At 29.6% G+C, this 25,006-nt stretch overlaps 2 protein-coding genes across 2 annotated transcripts; both read left to right on the top strand.

Annotated features, from left to right (window-relative positions):
* The first annotated feature begins 1,295 nt into the window (after nucleotides 1-1,295).
* LOC108552320 (odorant receptor 13a-like) lies at nucleotides 1,296-6,436 on the top strand. Its single transcript, XM_017906808.1, has 3 exons — nucleotides 1,296-1,685; nucleotides 5,390-5,602; nucleotides 6,311-6,436. Exons 1-3 carry the CDS (start codon nucleotides 1,296-1,298, stop codon nucleotides 6,434-6,436), a joined length of 729 nt encoding a protein of 242 aa, XP_017762297.1.
* Nucleotides 6,437-11,346: 4,910 nt separating this feature from the next.
* Nucleotides 11,347-17,956, top strand: LOC108552328 (odorant receptor 13a). The gene is made up of 6 exons (XM_017906821.1): nucleotides 11,347-11,603; nucleotides 13,261-13,597; nucleotides 14,689-14,901; nucleotides 15,609-15,722; nucleotides 17,396-17,551; nucleotides 17,906-17,956. Exons 1-6 carry the CDS (start codon nucleotides 11,347-11,349, stop codon nucleotides 17,954-17,956), a joined length of 1,128 nt encoding a protein of 375 aa, XP_017762310.1.
* Nucleotides 17,957-25,006: the final 7,050 nt, after the last annotated feature.

Here is a 25,006-nt window from a genome sequence, read left to right as displayed (position 1 = left end):
GATTTATGAATCTTTTAGAAGCTACTTGAGTGAACTGTTTGTTGCTGTATTGACATCTCGTAACATTAAAACATTCTGTATGATTTGTATTTAACGTTTGTTCCATCTTCAATATAGTGAATTTTAATCTAATTCGAAGTCAAAGCTGACTCTAGTTATAGTTGCGAAGTAAAGTTATCAGGCAAGGGATTAATTATGTTTTATTGTATTTTATTTATTATTATGTCCCTTAGTTGACTATACGCAAGAGAGACTGTAAACCTAGACACTTTATTATACTATGGTAAGAAGTAATTATTATTAGTTAATCGATTATTATTTGTATTTTTAATTATATTAATGTATCGAGTAATATAGATGAAAATAATAATTTTTGTCGGAGTATTAATACGTTACCAATGAAAGTATAGAATTTTAAATTGCTCTGTAAAGTTATTGAGGGATATTTGATTGTATGGGATAATATATTATGGTATTCCTTCTAAAAATGAACCTAGTTTTGTCGTTTCAAATATTACTAGTTATATGTTGTTTGTACATTTTCATAGCTTTTTAAATAAGCGTAGTTATTGAATTTGTATACAATTTTATAAAAAAGTTTTTGTTGTGTATTGGATCTTCTGTTGTATTTCTGATATAGTTTCAAGTAGGTGTACCTTATTTTTGCAATCAGTGCTCGCCATAGGGATATGCATTTAAAGAAATAATTTGTTACAGATTGTTAGGAACATGTAAATGAATTATATAGTTTCGTAATTTTTTACTACAATAGTATTATACTTTAATTCTCTATATTTACTTTCATATACATTATTCATTACATATATCATGTGAATTGTTCGTTTGTCAATTATCACAAATCTCAAGGTGAATGAATTATTTTAATAATAATTACATTATATGACAAGTAAAGATATATTTTTTAGCTTTTTCAATAAATTTATTCCTTTTTATATAAATTTTTTAAATAAGTTAGTTATATTTATAACATTTTATATAATTTCGTTATATAAAAGATACAGTCATACTTTTTTAATCTTTAGTTATTAATTATTATTGTTCAATTATGTGTGATTACATTTCACTCATAAGCTTGTGCCTTCTCCTTTAAATTTTTTAAATAAATTAGTCATCACATATCCTGTAGGGTCCAAATTTTGCAATTAATTTATAATAATATGGAATTTTTATGATGAATGCATGGAATTTCGTATTTGATTAATTTCTCTAGTATTCATAATATCTATTGAACTAAGAATAGGCCGAAAATAAACTTAGTTAGTAAATATGTTAACATGTATTCACAAACATCAGTTTTGTTTAAATACATATCTAATATCGTATTCCGCAGCCTTCTTCGTAAAATTTTAACAACTATGGAAGAGGAGTGTAAAAAATATGCTAATATAGATACAGACAATTTAATTTCAAAAACAGCGCATTTGTCGTATCGTTTGACGACTGCGATAATGTGTACGTATCTATCATCTACGATTTTTTATACAGTTGGTGTCTTCACGCCACAAGGAATTAACGTAACATCTCGAGCACTTGTGATAAAAATGGATTTACCTTTCGATATCAGTGCAGCGCACATTTACGGCCTCGTTATAATCGTCCAATATTTTTTTCAAGTATCAGCAGCCTTGATGCTCGGCGTATTCACTGCTTTTCTTTTAATGGTAGTAAGTATCAATTTTAAACAGTTAAAAGATATTACTTGAGAGATCAAATTATGTTTCGAATGCAGAATTCTATTCAAATAAAAAAATGTTTTCGCCTGATTCAATTTAAGGAAATTATAGTTAATTCTTGAGAACAATTTCTTTATATTACGTAATATGATTGAACATGGCTTGTGAAAGTTTCTGCTTGTTAATAGTACAATTTTTAAAAATATTTCATAGATTAAGAAGGTATTTATATTGAAAGTTTAGCTATATGGAAATTATTTCAATCTTCAATAATGTAAAATACCGCAGATATTAAAATATGATAAGTATAATAACGCGTAATAAAGTTAGTAATAACGTAGAATAAATAACGTAAATAGTGAATGGAAAATAATTTTCTGTAATTATTTTATCTCTAAGCGATATCCAATAAGACACATTCAAACAACTATAAACATTTTACAAAAAAAATTACAATATAATTCATGTTTAAATGTATAAAGTGCACAAATTTCAATGTATGTAACTATATATTATATAATATAAATTAATTCAGGTGTACAAACATTAAGAAATGTAACAATTTTATATATTTTTTCCGAAGGTTGCACGGAATGCTATCAAGTATGTGAATCCATATTTTGCCCATTATCAGTAAATAGTGTAAATGATATTAAGAGATAATATTTCGGCAACGTATATCATACAATACATTTAACTTACAAGGAGAGTGCAAGTCCTTTGGGTCACCGATTTAGTTGAAAATTTGCAGGTTTGTAGATATCGTCATGCAGTTTAAGCAAATATATCATTATAGACGCAACTACTCAATAGTTTTTGAGATATTTACGATTAAAGTTTTATTACTTCGTTAATTATACATTTACTTCAAATACATTTTAATTGAAGCTATATCGTAACGGTGACGATCGAGGATTGTTATAATTGAGGACTGGGTTTGATTCCCGAGCGTAATTTTTTCAATATATTTTTTATTTTGTATTCGTTTTTCGTCTATGAAAACATTGCAAATGCACAACTATAAATAAAATTTTTTAATAAAAAAATTCATTTTTTACGCTTTCTTATGCTAGTATATATTTATTACAAAATAATCCAAATATTATGCCAGAAAAATACTTTTCTATAGCAATCTTATTTACTACAAAAAATACGAAAGCTATCGCTCGTGTAAGTATTAATTATTAAATGAAACATCGTATAAGAATGTTGCCTATAATTCCAATTTTGCTGTGCAGCTACAAATGTTCATAAATTAATTAGAAAAACTTGGAAATTTATTATTTTTCTACTGCCGAATAAATAAAAATTTTACCGCCTGCGATCAGCGCCATCTATGATTTGGGCTCAAAAATCAAGAAAGTAATAGGAATATAGAATAGGCAAGGAGGTCGTCGAAGGGCTGGTCACGTGGTAGACAAGGACAGAGTGGGGATAGAAAAGGATAGAATGGCTTCGGCAGTGAAAAATTATTTATTACACAATTTCCGTAAACAATTTGTGAACTTTCATAATTTCTTTGCAAAGCTGGAACTTCAGGCTGCATTCCTATATAATTTCCGTAAAGAATTTAGCTCTGAATTGTTAGTTACTAATTTTTGTTTGATGGCGTCTATGATTTCGTAACGGCGACCATTACGATCTTCCGTGAAAATATTTAATGCTCGACGAAACTAGAAGCAAAATGTGATCAAAAGTTATATGAGAAGATTCGCAAGAGCATTGTCTTTCTAATGAGTGAATAAAGTTTCATAAATTAATTGCGTAAAGGGTAGTAATTAATGAAAAAGCAATGGCGCCTTCGACAACATTTCAAACACTGCGCAGAATAATTATTAATAATTAATTAATTAGGAACAAATTTATATCGAAAAATGTATTGGAAAGTTCTTGAAGGATCTGCCTTCACGATGCAATTATAAAAGTTCATAAGTTAATCGCAGGAATTGAGTAATTAATTAATTTTCTAATAAAAATTCAAAAAGGAACAGTTAGCGCCACCTACGATTTTTATGGAAGCTTGTGCTCCGTTAATTGTAGTACGAAACTGTAGGTGGCGCTGACTGTTCCTTTTTGAATTTTTATTAGAAAATTATTTAGTTACTCAATATCTGGGATTAATTTATGAACTTTTATAATTGCATCGTAAAACTAGATCCTTCAAGAACTTTCCAATATATTTTGCGATATAAATATGTCGCTAATTAATTAATTATTAATAATTATTCTGCGCAGTGTTTGAATTGTTGTCGAAGGCGCCATTGGTTTTTCATTAATTACAACCCTTCACGCAATTAATTTATGAAACTTTATTCACTCATTAGAAAGACAATGCTCTTGCGAATCTTCTCATTTAACCTTTGAACACATTTTGCTTCTAGTTTCGTCGAGCATTAAATATTTTCACGGAAGATCGTGATGGTCGCCGTTACGAAATCATAGACGCCATCAAACAAAAATTAGTAACTAACAATTCAGAGCTAAATTCTTTACGGAAATTATATAGGAATGCAGCCTGAAGTTCCAGCTTTGCAAAGAAATTATGAAAGTTCACAAATTGTTTACGAAAATTGTGTAATAAATAATTTTTCACTGCCGAAGCCATTCTATCCTTTTCTATCCCCACTCTGTCCTTGTCTACCACGTGACTAGCCCTTCGACGACCTCCTTGCCTATTCTATATTCCTATTACTTTCTTGATTTTTGAGCCCAAATCATAGATGGCGCTGATCGCAGGCGGTAAAATTTTTATTTATTCGGCAGTAGAAAAATAATAAATTTCCAAGTTTTTCTAATTAATTTATGAACATTTGTAGCTGTACAGCAAAATTGGAATTATAGGAAACATTCTTATACGATGTTTCATTTAATAATTAATACTTACACGAGCGATAGCTTTCGTATTTTTTGTAGTAAATAAGATTGCTATAGAAAAGGATTTTTCCTTCGTAATATTATTTCGTAATAAATATATACTAGCATAAGAAAGCGTAAAAAATAAATTATTTTATTAAGAAATTTTATTTACAATGTTTTCATAAACCAAAAATGAACACAAAATAAAAAATAGATGAAAAAACTAACAAACTATGGGGACGGGAATCGAATCACGGTCCTTCGCTATAAGAATGTTAAACTATGGCCGTTAGGCCTCGATTCTACTTGTATAATGCTGGAAATAAATGTATAATTATAGCAGTAATAAAACTTTAATCGTAAATATTTCATAAACTGTTGACTAGTTGCAGCTATAATGATATATTTTCTTAAACTGCATGACGATATCTACAAATCTACAAAGTCTGAACTAAATCGATGACCCGAAGGACTAGCACGTTCCGCGTTAGTCTAAATAAAACGTTCATGCTTTCAAACTTCAGTGAATCATAATTTTAGTTATTAATTACAAATAAATACAACCCAGGCTTCGTAGGATGAACATTGTTATCTAGGAAGAAAATTGTATTTACTGTTTACATAAATATATTCGCATTTTCAAAAGGAATTATCTTTTCGTAAATTACCATCGAAAGATTGATATTGGAGAGGACAATAAAGAAAGTAAAGTTTCTTAATCACTTAATAGGAATACCTTCTTAATTTATCTTCATAATAATCAAACTATTAACGATATTAATATCTCTCCATGTCTATTTTGTATAACAATTTTATAGCATTCACATCATTACATTTAGGTACTTCATGTAGGTTGCCAAATCGATATTATGTGTCAGACATTGACAAACGCTCGTTATGTAAAAGAAGAGCAACTGAAATTCTTCATTGGCAGACATCAAGATATTATCATATTTTCCGACAAAATTGAACAGTTCTTTACTTATATAGCACTTTTTCAACTTTTGTCAAGTACTATTATTGCCTGCTGCTTGGGCTACCTTATTATAATTGTAAGTAATCCAGATATACAATAATAAGGTTGTGTATATATATTAATAATGTTTATTCGGCAATTTTATATATTGCAACAATCTGAAGACAATTTGTTACCGATCTTTCAACATCTCTCAAAATAACGTATTTTGGGGAAAAATATCACATACAGGAGATTGTTGCGTTTTCTCAAAGAATGAAAGCCAGTAAATGATAATGTATATTCACAGAAACAATTTACCTTCAAAACATTTGACGTATAGAAAATAATTAGAACTCCTGTATTTCCTCTTTGAAACCGAAATATTAATTTATTCGACATTTCTCATGAATATAAATTTTCATGCGCATGTATAGATGAAATATTTCAAATGAATACTTACATATATGTAAAGCACGTTGCACGTTATACAAAAATATTTTACAGGGTAATTCGTTCCTTTGTGAATTCAAAGACAATACTATCTGTATTTAAATATAAATATATAAATTTACAAATATAATACATAATATTAAATATTGCAACATCATTTGACAGTGGCAATGTAACGAGTAGTGGAGATTCAACTGTGAACGTTTTCTAAATTGGCGTACAACCTTTGAATTCACGAGGGAGAGACTCATCCTGTACACTATACCATAATATGCAGAGACATACATATACCTTCTTTGCTACATTCTAAATAATTTAATAGCATATCTATGAAATGAATTTTATGTTGCAGACATTAAAAGATACTAATGAGCCAAGCATGTTCATAAAATGTATTGTGTTCTATATTTCTATTTGCTTGGAGGTACTTGTATATTCCTTTGCTGGAGAATATCTCAGTGATAAGGTTAGCAAATAATTTAATTATTTTCTAGTAACAAATATAATTTTCGAACATGTAGTCACACGTATTTGGATACTATTTATAATTTAATATTAATTGGAATCCCTTAAGTTACGTAGTATATATAACGAAGAGAAATGCTGAAGGTGTGTAACGATTGAAAATAATTCAGTGATATATACGATATTTATAGTTCTTACTGGTAATCCGAATATAAACCGTGGTAGCCTTGTGACTTAATGGTCAGATGGCTGCAATAAATATTGCTTAATGGAAAAGCATAATTGAAACTTCTTATTTTCTAATTAGTAGTGTTTTCGACGTTTATTATACACTGCATTCGAATATTTTCGTGACCAACAGACAGTGCCAATTTATAATAAATATATTGCAAATACTTGAATTATTTTCTAATTCTATTTATTTCACTGGAATTTCTATTTTACTTCATATATCACGTTATTTCCAACACTACGATTTCACGTATCAGGAGAAATATGTTCGGGACCGAAAGTTCTCAACGACTTGCTTGGAGCGATGTTTACACTTGAAAACACTCAACGAATGACGATCTTGCGAAGCAGAAAGGTGATCACGAATTGCCAAAGGAAAAGCGTTCTTCGGATTGGCAGTTTGTCGGATCAAGGTTGGACCTTTGGACCACGAATCAGCCGTCTCTAAAAGAGAACGTTCTTCGCGTCAAAATCGCTGGCGAAGGAAACTCTTTTTTCAAAGTGAGGCTTTTGGAGGGTCACCCGCACGTTCGTGAGTCTTAGTGAGAAGTGACCGCTGTGAGGTCGCCTATAATTTATGGCTTCTAACGCCGTAACCTGCACACATGACCGAGCCTTGTCTCCTACTGGTCCATTGTCAACCATATCCTATCTGCCCTTGCCTAGTTTTCTAAAATCAGGCGCTGAACGATGTCTGGCGTCCGTTGAGCCGAGAAAATGAAGAAAATTTTGCATTAATAAGTGGATGGAAATAGCGAATGTAAAATTAATTAGAATTTAGGGTCCGGCAGTTACAAGACCGTGGCGGGTCTTCCTGGTCTAGCTTTTGTCTCACGATGAAACAGCACAAACTATTATAGAATTAATGCTTGATAAATCCTATGTAGACAGAGATCTGTTTGCTTAATATACAACGACTGCTTTTTGATAACAAACAGACTTATTTAAACTAAAATATTACACTATGTTTCTCTCAATTCTTCAACTCTAACTCTCAAACACACGATCTTCTACTCGGTATGACTCGACTGCACGCATTCTGCCTCGCCCGCGCTCTTGTACCCTTATTTAAAGTCAAACACTCTCTCATTTCATACACAAACTCTCTTCGTTGATCACTCATTTCCCACGCGACCTAGCCCTTGGTGGTCCAGGTACTTCAGACACTCGAAGGCATTCCTAGACTTTCGTTCATTGCTTGCACTCGACTCGGTCATAAATATCCCATTCATGCAATTTTTGCACGCGATCACTTGTCCGTCCGCACGCAGTTCCCTAAGGGAACACTACTACCAGCCCACCCTAATAAAGTCCAAAAATATGCTACAAAAGGTTGATTGCGCGTAGGTTGGAAGAAAAATTCGAAGGACTAGTTGGTCTGACAATAATGTTGAATGCGGAACATTGAATGACAGTTTCAAAAACATTCATTTTGGCCATGGTAGGTTTAGTGATAAAAACGACTCGAAGCATTTAATAGTACTCGTCGAGAGGAGAAAGAAATGTCTAAGGTAAATGTAGGTTCTATAAGCCCCTTTGATTCGAAATCGAATTTTATTGGATTCGATAAGTTAGACAATACGTATTAATTAGTACCTATAACAAGCAGAATAATTGTATTAGATTAATTATAAATTAATACAATAGCAGTATATAATATAATAACATATTTGTATAACGTAATAACAGCATAATAACGGAGTATATGAATTAAATTTGTCTAATAAGTGTACAATTATGAAGAAATAAATACAGAATCGATGATGAAGTCGACACAATCGGCTGCAAATCATGGAGGAAAAAAGCATAATGATGTTACAATGTGTTCCATATACAATCTCTATGTAGAGTATCAATAAATTCTTCGTAATATTTTACATATTCTAACAGCATGTACGGTAGAATCTTGAAATAGGAATATGGAAATATAACGTAACGTGCAAAGTTAAAAAGTTACGAATCGAAGAGAAGCGACAAATTCATAAAATTGTGAGAGGAATACGTGACGGAAATTAAAGAGAACTGACAGAAGTAAGAATGTGGAGAAAACTAAGAAGAGGTGTCAGAAAAAATGGTAGGGCAAAGACGGAAGCTCTAAAAAGCAGAGTAGGTTGAAGCAGTTTGTCGGCGAAGAAAGGGATAGAAGAAAATAGAGAGATACTAAATAGAAGGCAAGAAAGATGCGAAGAGCTGTTGGTAGCAAAAATGAGCACAAAAAGACGACACTGGAAATTTTTGGGTTGGGAAAAGTGAGGGAGATAGAGACGGAGAAAGAAGGAGAGCTGGAAAGAAAGATAACAGAGCGGGGAACTGAAATGAGAGAAAGGCCTGGAAACATAGAGAGGATGATGGTAGAGCTAATATAGAAGCAAATGGGAGGAAATAATAGAAAGAATGAGAAAAGAATGGGATGGAAGGATTGAAGAGAAGCAGAAATAAAGAGAAGACTGGAAGAAAGGAATGGACGAGATAAGACATAGAATAAAGGAACTGGTAGGGGAAACATGAAATATATAAAGGGAGAAAAGGAAAAGGAGAAAGATTTGAGAAAGAAAATCTAGAGAAAGAAGTGGAAAAGCTAAACAAAGAGAACTTGAAAATGGAATTGGAAATAAAGGAAGCACAAGTAATGAAAGGTAGAGTCCAAGGAGAAGAAAGAAGAATGATGATAATAACTATGGTTAAGGGGTGAGAAATAAATACACAAAATTTAAAGCTATGTATAAAATATAACACTGTAGTATATAATTGACTTTATATTGTACAAAATATCACAAATTATATGTTTGCAAAAATACCCACCCAGTATTAAATCAAATAAACAATGTTCTTGAAGCTGATACGCAAAATTCAAAGAGATTATTCCACTTTTCACCATATACATTAAAGTTCTTGGTGATCTAAAACCTAGTTCGTATTTCAAAGTTGTCGTTAAGTACACATTAAGCAAGTAAAATTACTATAATCCGCTAATTATGAAATTTGTAAATTATAATATAAACCCATCCCCTTCATATTTGAATTCCATCGACTTATTCCGCCTCCAGGAACGCAGGTTATAATTACGTGCTTATTCTATAATAAGATAACAAATTTCACGAAGTATCTAAACATGCCTTAGGTGGAAGGTAAGAAGAAAAATGACTAGATAAGCTTGTATAATGATTACCTGACTTGTTTTATTTTGAACTTAATTACTATGAAATTGTATGAAATAGTTTACGTACTACACTAGTAACCTAACCACACTTCAAATTGTCATAAAAAATAAATTAAAACAACGACGTCTGAAATATTGTTTTCCGTTGCAAAATGGAATTATACGAAATAATGCATGAAATATTATGACGTAAACTTGCAATTGTAAACAGTATAAAATAATTTATAAAATAGTGCTTTGAAGTAAACAGGTCTAATTGTAATTAGAAATAGTTTAAAATAATACATGATAAGGACATTATATATAACGTTTAAACTGGAAACGATATAAAATAGTACACGGAAAAACATGTTAAAATGCAATAAAAAATGTCGGGAAATAATATGTCGAAACCTTATACAGAATAATATGCATAATCTGAGAAATAATATGAAATTGTGTATGGAACACTATTGTATATTAAATCGAAATGCGGCATAAGGTGAAATGATTTTGAGCGTGAAAAGTAACCTTGCGCGGCTAAACTTGCCATTGCGAGAAATATATCACATTATTTACGAATATAGTGATAGCTTTACACTTTATAAACGTATAAGTTGTCAGATTAATCATAGCACTTGTAAAATTATTGTCTAAACAATTTATAAAACTACCTTTCAATGGGTCATTGAAAAATATAACATTAGTAATCACTGAAAGAAACAGAGACATTAGTAGGTTAAAATAGTTTGGATAAATAAATAATTATACACTAAATAATTAATTTCACACCATAGAGCATATGTATTGTCGTACCAAATATCCATCATTTGCTAGAAAAGTATATATTTTATTTGATAAATATTAAACGTAAAAAATTACACTCGTATTACTTCCCCAATACCACCCACTGATAATTAACTGTCTCTAAAACAGAAAAGTTCAGTTGTTAATTTACAAAATGAGGAACTAATATTCCCCTTTCTTTAACGCGAACTCATATAAGCTTTTGGAAACTTGGCTCGTGAGTCAGCATTTTGCTACACTTCCCAGTGACGTTAGAAAAGTTTCAAATTTTTCTTCAATTCGTGACACGACCAATTTAATGCGCACTCGCGTGTCGAACTTTCGGTATTGTATTTTTTATTTATGCATTCTCCGTTTCAATAAAATTGAGATCGGAGCTACGACCAGCGCTCCCCAATAGTTCCGTAGCTATATCTCCAAGAAACCTGTAATCACCGTAATATTATTTGCAATATTTATGCGAGAACGCAGAATGTAAAACAAATGGCTGTCAATGACGATATAAGTTGCTCAGCTCCGAGTTTGAACGATGATTTTGCTGCAAAGTTTTTCAGTCTGTCGTAACCAGTTGTAGAGACAAGTTCATATATAGTAGATCTCACGTTCACGCTAACTGAGGTACCAGACGTGACAGAAGTACTACTGGAAAAATCAACATGTTTCATATTTAATGTGACCTTATCGAGCATAGATCGAGATTTGAAGATCTACCAGACGAGAGAAATTCGTGAAGTAATTTGGACGAAATGGCACCGATTAATACGATTAGTCAATCAGTGAAGTATGGCCTTCATTATGCCGCGTCTTGGCCAGACGCGTCATTTTTGATTTTACGGAAGTTCCTCTGGATGATTCTATTTTCTGTGCTGCATTGGCATCAGTATAGTTACGTGATTGCGCACTTTAGATCTGATACTCTCATGGAAATTATAGATAACCTGGGCACTTGTTTGGCGTTCACTTTAATGGGTGTCAAATTAGTTATCGCTTGGGCACATCACAGGTGAGTCTTTGGACGTAAATCTTTAAGTGATTTAGACACGAGGGTAATTCTTCTCTCTACTTCTTAACTCCTTGCATTTTGACTTAATCATGGAAAATAATACATCGGAAAAGTATTTAATTCTGATCAATCATTATACGTTTAAAACGTCCACGACGAAATTCGATAAAAGGTTTAGAAATTCTTCGAATTTTGCGCTAATTAATATGCCTTAAATATACTGTATTTATGGTCGCGTGCGGAAAATTGCTGATAATTGTGAGATTTGACATGAAAGACTCACGCCGAGTTAAACTCGATATTGCAGCATAAGGAATCAAGGCGTGTTTACAAATATATTGCGATACTTTGTATTATGTTTTATTTCTTTTAACCCTTTGATTTATGAATCTTTTAGAAGCTACTTGAGTGAACTGTTTGTTGCTGTATTGACATCTCGTAACATTAAAACATTCTGTATGATTTGTATTTAACGTTTGTTTCATCTTCAATATAGTGAATTATAATCTAATTGGAAGTCGAAGCTAACTGTATTTATAGTTGCAAAGTAAGGTTACCAGGCAAGGGATTAATTATGTTTTATTGTATTTTATTTATTATTATGTCCCTTAGTTGACTATACGCAAGAGAGACTGTTAACCTAGACACTTTATTATACTGTGGTAAGAAATAATTATTATTAGTTAATCGATTATTATGTGTATTTGTAATTATATTAATGTATCGAGTAATATAAATGCAAATAATTATTTTGGTCGGAATATTAATCTGTTAACCATCAAAATATACAATTTTAAATTCTAATTTAATAATTTTCTGTAAAATCAATGAGGGATATTTGATTGGGATAATTTATTAATGTATACCTTTTAAAAGTGAACCTGGTTTTTTCGTTTCAAATATCGCTAGTTATATGTTTCTTATTGATTTTCAATAATTAATCTTTCATAGTTTTTTAAATGATAAGCCTAGTTACTGCATTTGTATATAATTTTATAGAAGAGCTTTGTCATATATTGGATCTTCTCTGGTTCTTCTAATATAGTTTTATGCAGATGTGCCTTATTTTTGCAGTCAGTACTCGCTATAGGGATATTTATTTAAAAAAAAATTATTTATTATAGATTTTTAAGAAAATACAAGTGAATTACATAGTTTCGTAGTTTTTTATTATAATAGTGTTATATTTTAATCCGCTGTATTTACTTTTATATGCTTCATTCATGTTACCTTACATATATCCTGTGAATTGGTCGTTTGTCAATCATCAGAAATCTCAACATGAATGAATTATAATTAAAATAATTATATTATATCTTAAATACAGATATATTTTTTAAATTCTTGTAATAAATTTAATTATATGTGTTTACATTTAACTAATAAGTCTATGTCGTCTTCTTTAAATTTTATGAATAAATTAATCAAATTTACATCACATATCCTACGTGTTTCAAATTTTGCAATAAACTTATGGTAAATATTCAATTTTTATGACGGATACTTGGAATGTCGTATACTTGACTGGTATTTGTAATCTTCATGGTATCTGTTGAGTATATCATTGTTCTAAGATAAACTTAGTTAGGAAATTTGTTAATATCTAATCACAAGCATCACATTTGTGTAAACATATACCTAAAATGGTACTCCACAGCCTACTTCGTAAAATTTTAATAACCATGGATGAAGAGTGTAAAAAATATGCTGTTATGGATACAAATAATTTAATTTCAAAAACAGCGCATTTGTCATTTTGTTTGACGACTGGAATAATGAGTCTGTACGTAATAAGCACGATCTTTTATGCAATTGATGTCCTCATGCCTAAAGAAACTAACATAACGACATCTCGAAAACTTTTGTTAAAAATGGACTTGCCTTTCGACGCCAGCAGATGGCCCATTTACAACCTTGTTATAACTGTTCAATATTTTTTTCAAGCATCATCAGCCTTTATGCTCAGCGTATTCACTGCTCTTCTTTTAATGGTAGTAAGTATCAATTTTAAACTATTCCTAAATTTCATTGATCAAGGCATGTCCAGTTAAAAGATATTACTTGAGAGATAAAATTATGTTTTGAATGCAGAATACTATTCAAATAAAAAAATGTTTTCGCCTGATTCAATTTAAGGAAATTATAGTTAATTCTTGAGAACAATTTCTTTATATTACGTAATATGACTGAACATGGCTTGTGAAAGTTTCTGCTTGTTAATAGTACAATTTTTAAAAATATTTCATAAATTAAGAAGGTATTTATATTGAAAGTTCAGCTATAAGGAAATTATTTCAATTTTCAATAATGTAAAATACCGCAGATATTAAAATATGATAAGTATAATAACGCGTAATAAAGTTAGTAATAACGTAGAATAAATAACGTAAATAGTGAATGGAAAATAATTTTCTGTAATTATTTTATCTCTAAGCGATATCCAATAAGACACATTCAAACAACTATAAACATTTTACAAAAAAAATTACAATATAATTCATGTTTAAATGTATAAAGTGTACAAATTTCAATGTATGTAACTATATATTATATAATATAAATTAATTCAGGTGTACAAACATTAAGAAATGTAACAATTTTATATATTTTTTCCGAAGATTCCACAGAATGCTATCAAGTATGTGAATCCATATTTTGCCCATTATCAGTAAATAGTGTAAATGACATTGTGAGATATTATTTTAGCAACGTATCTCATACAATATATTTAACTTAGTATAAATAAAACGTTTATACTTTCAAAATTCAGTGAATCACAATTTTAGTTATTAATTATAAATAAATCCAACCCTGGCTTCGTAGGATGAACATTGTTATCTAGGAAAAAAATTGTATTTACTGTTTACATAAATATATTCGTATTTTCAAAAGGAATTATCTTTTCGTAAAATACCATCGAAAGATTGATATTGGAGAGGACAATAAAGAAAGTAAAGTTTCTTAATCACTTAATAGGAATACCTTCTTAATTTATCTTCATAAAAATCAAACTATTAACGATATTAGTTTCTCTTCATGTCCATTTTGCATAATAATTTTATAGCATTCAGATCATTACATTTAGGTACTTCATGTAGGTTGCCAAATCGATATTATGTGTCAGACATTGACGAACACTCGTTATGAAAAGGAAGAGCAACTGAAATTCTTTATTAGTAGACATCAAGATATTATCATATTTTCCGAGCAAATTGAACAGTTTTTTACTTATACAGCACTTATTCAACTTTTGACATGTACTATTATTACTTGCTGCTTGGGCTATCTTATTATAATTGTAAGTAATCCAGATATACAATAATAACGTTGTGTATCTATTGATACTGCTTATTTGACTATTTTATATATGGCAACAATCTGAAGACGATTTGTCACCGATCTTTCAACATCTCTCAAAATAATGTATTTTGGGGAAAAATATCATACACAGGAAATTATTGTATTTTCTCATAGAATAAAAGTCCATAAATGACAATATATATCTAAAGAAACAATTTATCTTGAAAACATTTAACGTATAAAAAATAAGTATAACAACTGTATTTCCTCTTAGAAACTGAAATAATCCTTTATTCAATATTTCTCACGAATACAAATTTTTATGCACATATATAGATGACATTTTTCAAAATGAATACTTATACAAATGTAAAGTATGTTGCATGTTATACATGTTATATTGTACAAGGTTATATGTTCCTTAGTGAATTCGAAGGCAATACCATCTGTATGTAATTATAAACATATAAATATACAAATATAATATATAATACTATGTACTGCAACATCATTCGCCAGTGGCCATATAGGTGTAGTAAAGGTTCAACTGCGAACGTTATTTGAACTGGCGGCACAGCTTTAAATTCACGAGGGAGAAAATCACCTCGTACACTATACCATAATATACAGAAACATACATATATCTTCTTTCTCACGTTCTGGATAATTCAAGAACATATCAATAAAAGGAGTTTTATGTTGCAGGAATTAAACACTACTAATGAAAGCAGCATGCTGACAAAATGTGTTGTGTTCTATATTTCTATTAGCTTCGAGGGACTTATATATTCCTTTGCTGGAGAATATCTCAGTGATAAGGTTCGCAAATAATATAATTATTTTTATATATAATTTGATATTAATTGGAATCCCTTAAGTTACGTAGTATATATAACGAAGAGAAATGCTGAAGGTGTGTAACGATTGAAAATAATTCAGTGATATATACGATATTTATAGTTCTTACTGGTAATCCGAATATAAACCGTGGTAGCCTTGTGACTTAATGGTCAGATGGCTGCAATAAATATTGCTTAATGGAAAAGCATAATTGAAACTTCTTATTTTCTAATTAGTAGTGTTTTCGACGTTTATTATACACTGCATTCGAATATTTTCGTGACCAACAGACAGTGCCAATTTATAATAAATATATTGCAAATACTTGAATTATTTTCTAATTCTATTTATTTCACTGGAATTTCTATTTTACTTCATATATCACGTTATTTCCAACACTACGATTTCACGTTAATGTTTCACTTGTTAAAAGCAAGAGTTCAAACGTTCAAACACTTTCGCGAATAGTTGTTTGTGAAAGACTTTGAATAGCTTGAGTTCCGATTATTTAATACATGAAATATGAAAATTGTCCTGGAATATCTAAAATAATACTACATTTGGAGTAAGACATATATACGTCGTAAAGATGAAATTAAATTATGTAACTCGCTACTCCATACATGTAACGTAAGATGATAATATAGGAGATCAAAGTACGCAGAGTTTTGACCGATGATTAAGTACTTTTTTCTGTTCTCGGTTGGCAAGTGATTGCCCCAAAAACGCATTCTCACAGCCTTATATGGACGTTTTCCTAGAAATCGGCCGAATCAGAAGACGAGCAGCATCGTTGAATGTTGCCACTTGGCCACCAAGCAATCCTCTGTCTATTTTAATCTCCTGCAGTTATTATAAAATTTCGTAACATTGTAACATAGTATAATACCAATCTTCACCATCGAAATTGTGGTACATAAGATGGTAGAATGTACAACACGTTCATACTGATACACTCCTCGCCACTACATCTAGAAAAACGAGTGTCAAACATCAAGTACTATCCACTATTGAAATTAATTCCATATTTTTTTGTTGAATGACAATGTTGTCTTACATGGAACACCGTCATATAATAACAGTAGAATTCGGAATCAAATTCAAGAAAATTATTAAATATTATGAAATGATTTTAGCCACTGGATCTGATTATTTCTGTATTTCAATTAAAATTAAAGAGGAGAAAACACAGAAAAAATTATTCATTCGTTAAGTACTTTTATCGTCTTACTGTAAGGATAATAGAAGTATGAAGAGCGAGTCAGCAGTGTTTGATAGATCTACGTGTGTATAAATGAACGATGGATACTTGGTGCTGAGCGTTACAATTGTGAAAGAAGAATGTTTGGATCGAGCGCTTGAAATTATGACGCGAGGGAAGGATGTCAAGATCACACGAAGTATTAAGAAAGATCAGTTAAGGTGAAGAAAATTGAGAGGCTGGAAGGAGTTGTATGTGAACACTCATAGTATTCCTTGTTTTCACAATTTCTGAATTTGTGCAGCTACGTCCATCAAAATTTATTTTCCTTTTTATTGACGTAGAAGTAGGCATGCTATAAAATGCATAAGAGGCGAATTAATTTTGACTCGTGTAATGGTAATAACTATTTCCAATGGGAAATGTTGGTAGTTTTTTCTTAAAATTTCAGAGTAAACTGATCGGTAACACGGCGTACGAATTTCTTTGGTATAACTTACACCCAAACGAAAGCCGCCTGTTGATACCTGTCATATTAAGATCTCAAAGAGGATTTACTTTCACTTGTGGAAAATTTTCAAGCTTATCTATGGAAACCTTCACATCAGTAAGTTCTTTATTTTGTCCTTCATAATATTAATTACTTATTTTCACGAAATTATTTTGCTAACTACTTTGTTTAGAAATATAATTTTAAAGGATGAACTGGAATTTGCATATGGTAATATAAGAGCATTGATATATTATATTTTACACTATTTATGTATTATTTTCTATGGTATTTCATCAATTTTTATATTTTATTAAACTATAATCGTAATCTTCATAGAATCGTTTTTGATAAATACGGTGTGATTTTAATACGCATCTGTAGTAATAACTGTAATATTCTTCCTAAATAATATTTTTCAATACCAGTATTTTAGTTAGCAACACAAACAGGGCTATTTTATATTTTTAGATGATGAAAGCTTCAGCATCTTACATCTCGGTATTACTTGCAATGACATAAGAAATATACATACAAATACTACGGTATAGTTTATTATAGGAAGAGGTACTACACAGTTTGCAAGAAAATAAGAATGTAGAAAAATATTAAATATGAAATAGCTCTTCTCTCTTAGCCTGTGAATTATTAATAATATAAGCAAATATTTTAAAGCTTTTATAAATATATGAGCACTAATATGCATTGCGTTCTTATTTAATGGTGACATTTAAATATCTCTTTTTATCTTTATTCCTTTAGCGAATCGATTCTTTATTAAAAATCTATTCGACAGTAGTACCAATTTTGTAAGTGCCTATAAACATGTAACTAGCGAAATAGTCCATCTAATTGTAAAAGTGAATTAACTGTAGGGCAGAACGCTATGTGTACTAAGTAACCGCTTAAGGGGTAAATGATATGGGGAATATTTGAAACAAGATTTTGAACGGACACCAAAATTTGTAATGCTCTCCAATTTCTACAAAATTTTTTCTGCCGGAAAATATGTTTCTTTCTATTGCATTTCACATTGCATGCGAGAATGCTTTCAAATATACAAAGCTTAGTATACATCAGGTGACCTCAAACACAATATTAATCAAATTAAATTTTGAGATGGAGAGATGAATACTATAATCATATTGTTGGTACATACATTTTTCGTTTATATTACATATGTTTAAAGTAATGAACGCTAGCTTTGATATTTATCGAATTAACATACAATATTAGGTCTTAAGAACTTACCTTGATCAAATAAAATTGGAATAATCTTGAACAAAAAATTCCTTCCGATAATGATATTTAAATATCATTTTTACGTACATTATTATTCTTTTTCACGAAAGCATTTGTTTATTCTTACAGAATTTTACAATGGGCTGTAGTATGCATTTAATTGTATATGTGTTATGATCTTAAACCCCAAAACAGTGACGAATTGTAAAGTTAACCTCAACTTTTCAACTGCTTAAGCAGCTATTTATATTAATTCGTTGAATGCCGTAGAGGTCACTGCTAACCGACACTCGACTCGACAGTGGTACCATGGGTGTATTTAGTAACTAACGATGCTCAGATTAATAAAAGTACTTAATTGAAATGAATAGTAAATTCATAAAATTCATAAAATTTTGTCTATATCGTCACCTTATTATTACAATGCAAAATGTTAATGCATCATAGAACATGTTTAAATAGTTTTTTGTTCTAATTTTATCGTTTCACGTTAAAAAATAAAGATCTCATTATTTCTACATTGTGCGCTAGTGATATGGAATTAGCTCGACATTCAACGAGTTAATAAACATTCAAAATGACCATGTTCCTCAGCAGTAATATGACATTTAAAATAAGTCACAATCCATTGTTATTTTTCAATTGTTTCTAAATTTCAAACATTATTATGGTCTTAATCATATTAAGATTAACCATGTTATTATTTGTAACTGCTAATTGTTCAATATAGCTGTAACAACCTTTTATTTCTTTAACCAATTATTTTGAAAGGGTTTGGATTAGGTCAGACGAAATTTGTCTTATTCACAATCGGTTCAATTGAAAAGGTACTCATAGTAATAAAATATTGATCAAAAAATCTATTTACGATAATTCAAATAATACCTGTTGCAGTTGTCACGATAGAATTATTATGAATATTTTAACTGTCAGTGATATTCATCTCTTCTTAATCTTTGACGTATTTTCATTTATGTAGTAGTATATGCAACATAAAATATACTCATATAGTTATGAGTGCCAATCGAAGTGGTCGATTGTCCATTTATGATTAATAATGATCTAATTTCTTGATTCAATAGTTATAAAGATAATAATATATAAGATAGCATATAAAGTAAATACTAAAATTAGGATGTTCCGAAATTGTACATATACAGTATGTTTCAAAATCCACTATCATAATATCCTGAAAACGATACTTGATCTTATTTAAAAAATTATCATGACCTTGAAATCTTCTCTACCTACAATAGAATTCTTAATACTACAGTATGTGCACCATTACACCAAATAACTTTTGTAAAAATATTTTTTTCCTAATTTTAATTCTTTGTAAAAGATTCTAGAGTATATTCATTTAAAGTAGACACTGTATATATGTAACTATTCTGTAAAATAGAGTTGTCACAGAAATTAAATTGTGGTGTATGAAAAGCATTTAGAAATAAGATTAATTATTGCGAACTCTCGACGGGGAGAAATTAATTAAATTAAGAACATCATTTTGTGATTAATTAGCGAATTATATTATTTTATTCATATCGATGAACTTTGAACAAATATATTAGTAAAGTAAATTAATTAATAATGTTTATAAAATTGTATGTACGAGTGTAAATATACAAAGTATATATATATGAGATACATAAATTGTAAATAAAAATTAATACAAGTTAATATAACATTGTTACAATATTATCTATTATCATTTATATTACGTGGATTATTTAGAGAATTAGTTCTTGCGTTACTTATTCAACTTAGATAATTAAGGGGGACTAATTATGAATACAATCATTTAAAAAAAATTTCCATAATTTCAATAATTTTCTATGAAAATTGTAATCAATTTTATATTATTTTTGTGATGTACTTATGTATTTACGCACTATATGTTATATCATTATTCAGTTAGAATATAGTTAGAAATTGATATAAAGTAATGAAAGGTAGGTTTCATATATTCGATAAACGGCACGATGAATAAAAGGATTACGATTTGTCTGTTCCCATCTTACATAACTTTCACAGCAATTTAGTTACTCAATTATTTAAAATTTATATTGTACTATCACTAATTTTTATATTAATTCTGCATTTATTATGAAGCATAATAACATACTATTCGATTATTTCACAATTATAAATTACATTGTTAGTCATAATATTTAATGCAAATTATGAGTTAATTGGAAATAAATTTTATTATGTAACAATACATGCAACAAGACATTATATACATGGTGAGAAGAAAGTTCAAGACTTTAAGAGTTTATAGTACTCATCGAGGGAAGTAAAAAAATATTTAACTGACATAGGTTGTTAAATCAATTTCTTTGGCCTGAAATTTACATTCGATATATTACGAAGAAAATCATCAACGATAGCGAATGTTCTTTATTATAAATAATAAAAGTAAAATCACGTCAAAGAATTCATTGTAATACTTATATCTATTTTATACCTTTTACTTCCCTCAATGAGTACTACAAGTATTCACTTAAATTTTTTGGCTCTCTTTCTTACCACCCGATATATACAATATCGCAGTGTACGTGGCATAGTGACTTTTATTTTTCCAATTACTTTTTCCAAAATGGTTGTACCTTTCCGGAAAACACAATTGAAAAAATTCAAAGATTTAACCTTCTTTTTTCTTTTTCGTCAGTTCGAACGTAAAACTTATTTTCTATCGATTCTGAAATAACTTCAATATTTTTCAAAATGTACAGAATTTCTCGCCAACTGTTCCAAATATTTTTACAAGTAATTCGAGTCACCTATTAAATATCCTGTTTATATTTGTCCGGATTATAGGAATTGTTAATAAATGTAACATACTTGGGAGAAAAAAGAAAAACATATATATACAGAGAGAGAAAGACTACTAACGGAAATAATTTAGAAGTTTAAATTAAATTCTACACTATTAGTTTATTATGTGTGTTATTTATTATGCATTATGTCTCACGATATTATTATCTTGAATTTAAAATCGTCTTAAGTATATCGGGTTTGCTGTCATTTTCGTCAGAAAATTTATTACAAATATACTAAATATATTTTTACAAAAGAAAAAAAAAATTATAAAATCGAGATTACATTTAAAAGTCCGTAGAAGAATTTGCAACCTGGTAAAACGATACGTTTACGCGACAGCTTCGCAAATAAAATTTGTACCGAGCATTTCGAAAATTTGACGATAAATTTGCCTGACAGGGACAACGGACAACGAAAAGTTAAAATCTCGTTAAATATTCCGAATATTAAACAGAATTTATTGGTCGTAAACCGTATAAACTGTTCGTTAATAAATGAACTGAGTGTAATTGAAATAAAAGTTTAATTGACAGTGTCTCCGTATTACTGTTTGACGATGCTCTGTTTACAGCTGCACGTTGTACACGGTGTTTAGTATTACTAGTGACGGCAATAGTGTCACAGTAGCGACATCAGTCGGTGCTGCCGCGTAATACAATAATTTACGACCTGTCTATGTTACAACCAGTGACTATACTCGAGGAAATCTGATTCGAACTGTCAACGGAAACGAACGGAAATGGTCCAAATTCTACAAACCATTTATGGTTATTTGCAAACGTTCCTTTATCTGGGTAACATCGGGAATGCTTTAATTCCTGAAACATAGACATTTTTATTTTTTACAACGAACAAAAGATTTATCGTTCGTTAAGCATATTTTAAATCTTCAGACATGTATACTATATACGTTACTTTTTAAGATAAACGTTTTGACCACTATTTTATTTTAAAATATCTGTGTTTTTGAACGGAAAATATCGGTATAAATTGAAAACGATATATAAACTGTGTAAAACTTAAAAATTCACACTCGGGACAGCATTGCGATAACAGAGATACTGTATTGACTCCACCTGATTTTTTCTCTGGCACTCTTAAAATTAAAAATTCGGAATTGTGTAAAAAAAGTTGGTAAAATACGAAATCTACGTTTGTGACAGCAAGCACAAGTAATTTTCTACGATATGAGACTCGGATTGAGACTTTTGCTACGTTACCATTTATTACGTATAACAACTAAAATACGCATGTTAGAGTGAAATATTTAAAACAATACGCTACATGTAGTAAAGAGAAATTCCCAAGATTATATTAGCAAAATTACAAAATAATTCAACCATGTATGCAATATTTACATTGCATTTATTGGACCGTGGTGGCGCTAGTGAGTTAAATGAAAAATCGTCTTAGGGCTATCATAAGCAACAAAAGATGAATCAACATTATAATGAAATTTCCTATTTTAGTCGTAATTTTTACTGATATTATACGTTACAGATGCAATATTTTCATGATTCATCAACGCAACATATTCACGATATATTTATTGAAATATTTTCCAATTTCATTCTTACAATTTTATCTTATGGCACTGGTAATCGTTTTTGCAATCACGCAAAAGTAAAATGTCTGAAAAGAAATGTGCAAATATGAATGAAATGCATTACAAGAAATCATGTAAATAAAAATCATGTAAAAAAAACATCGTATAAAACAAATTTCAGCTATACTTAATAAAATTAAGCGAATAACTGATGGCATTATGGCTGAAGGAAAAGTTAAATCGGTCCGGAAATATCTGAAAAAAGTAAATCAAAAACTAGACACTCGAGTTTGTATACCAAAGCTGCAAAAACAAGAAAAAACAGCACTCTGTTACAAATGTCCGATAAAACAGAACGTCGACTACCTTTCACATTGTTCGTGAAAAGAGATTTTATAGCAAGCATTAAGAGTAAAACTACCGACTTATCTAGATACCTATAGGCATATAAGCATACTTACATATAATATACGTAAATAAATAATAATAATTAAAGTGGTACAATAAAAATATATATATAATACTATTAATATTATGATATACATATATATAATTATGTTTCTATTTGAATAAAAATAAATATCAGTTGTGCCAAAAGGATTATTTATATAATATTATTATTTATATTATATACATTTCATTTGCATTAACTGGAAAAATGAAAAGATTGAAAAGAGTCATTATGATTCATTTAGTGATTCTGACATTTTAAATATGTATTAATTGTTCTAGTGTAAATGAATAACCAAATAACAATAATTTGATCGATTAATAATCGAATAACGTTTTATTAATGATTAATAATAAAATGATATTATCCAATGAGCAATTCTATAGACAATTGTATTTTAGGGTGCAAGTCGAGTCATGGACTTTTTCAAACTTTTTCTACCTTCCAGCAAAGCAAATTGTACGTTGGCCGTTATTCATATTGCAATAATAACATTCACGAGTTTAATCATAATTTAGTACCTCTATTCTTATCGCCATCTGGTATCTAACTGTGGTCGTTCATTTTACGTATTTATATGACATTTTGTTCGAACATTTATTTCAATAACACCGAATTTCGAAAACAAAGCGTTTGACAATGTACGCTTACACAATGGCTGTTTACAGTGGGAATGGTGGAAAAGTTTCTATCAAAATTTCCCGATCAATTGCACCATGGAAGAATAATTTATGCGAGTATACACTGCTATGGATCAGAACATTTTTTACAACATGCCAGGCAATTTATTTTACTTCTTGTCTGTTTTCAAATTTGGGGAAGTATATCGATTTGGAACACATCGAAAAATAATGATAACTCGAAGTTTGTTTTTTATTTTACAAGCGATACGTTCAAATTCAAAGTTCGTATGCTACAGATATTAAACATTAGTGGTTAAATATATACACTATTAAAAAAACATAAAAAAAGCTATGAAAAAAACAGAAATTAAATTTAAAATTACTTAAAGAATCTTAAATTACTTGAAAATCTAAAATTGAAATTAAAAAACAGAAATTACTATTAAATTGTAAGACTCATAAGAATACTCAAGAGCTTCGTAGCATAATAAACTTAGCCGTTTATCAGTAACAAACTCGAATATAAGCAGAACATCATTTTGAAATGAGAATGTGAAAATAGTAAGCACAGTGGAATCTCTCGTGCCTCGCATAATAGGAAGACGAAATTGTTTGAATAAAGGAATTTTCGAATAATGGAATAAACACTTTTAAATACTTCTACATTAAATTTCATTTATTCAAACAGAAACTTAAATTTTTCATTGAAAGAGACTTTATTTCTTCGAAAAGCAGCTTATATTTTTGACAAAGAGATATTTCATAGATTCGGAAAAGGACTAAAATTCTTTGCATAAAGAAAACAGAATTCACAATTTATTTTCACGTTTATGGATTATTAGGATTATAATTGTGGTAGTGGTTGTCATAGAATGTGTGGTATGAGT

The sequence above is a fragment of the Eufriesea mexicana genome, unplaced genomic scaffold, assembly GCF_001483705.2.
Source record: "Eufriesea mexicana isolate 0111107269 unplaced genomic scaffold, ASM148370v2 scaffold4744748822, whole genome shotgun sequence".
NCBI classification, from domain to species: Eukaryota; Metazoa; Arthropoda; class Insecta; order Hymenoptera; family Apidae; genus Eufriesea; species Eufriesea mexicana.
This window is presented reverse-complemented; position numbering and strand designations above follow the sequence as displayed.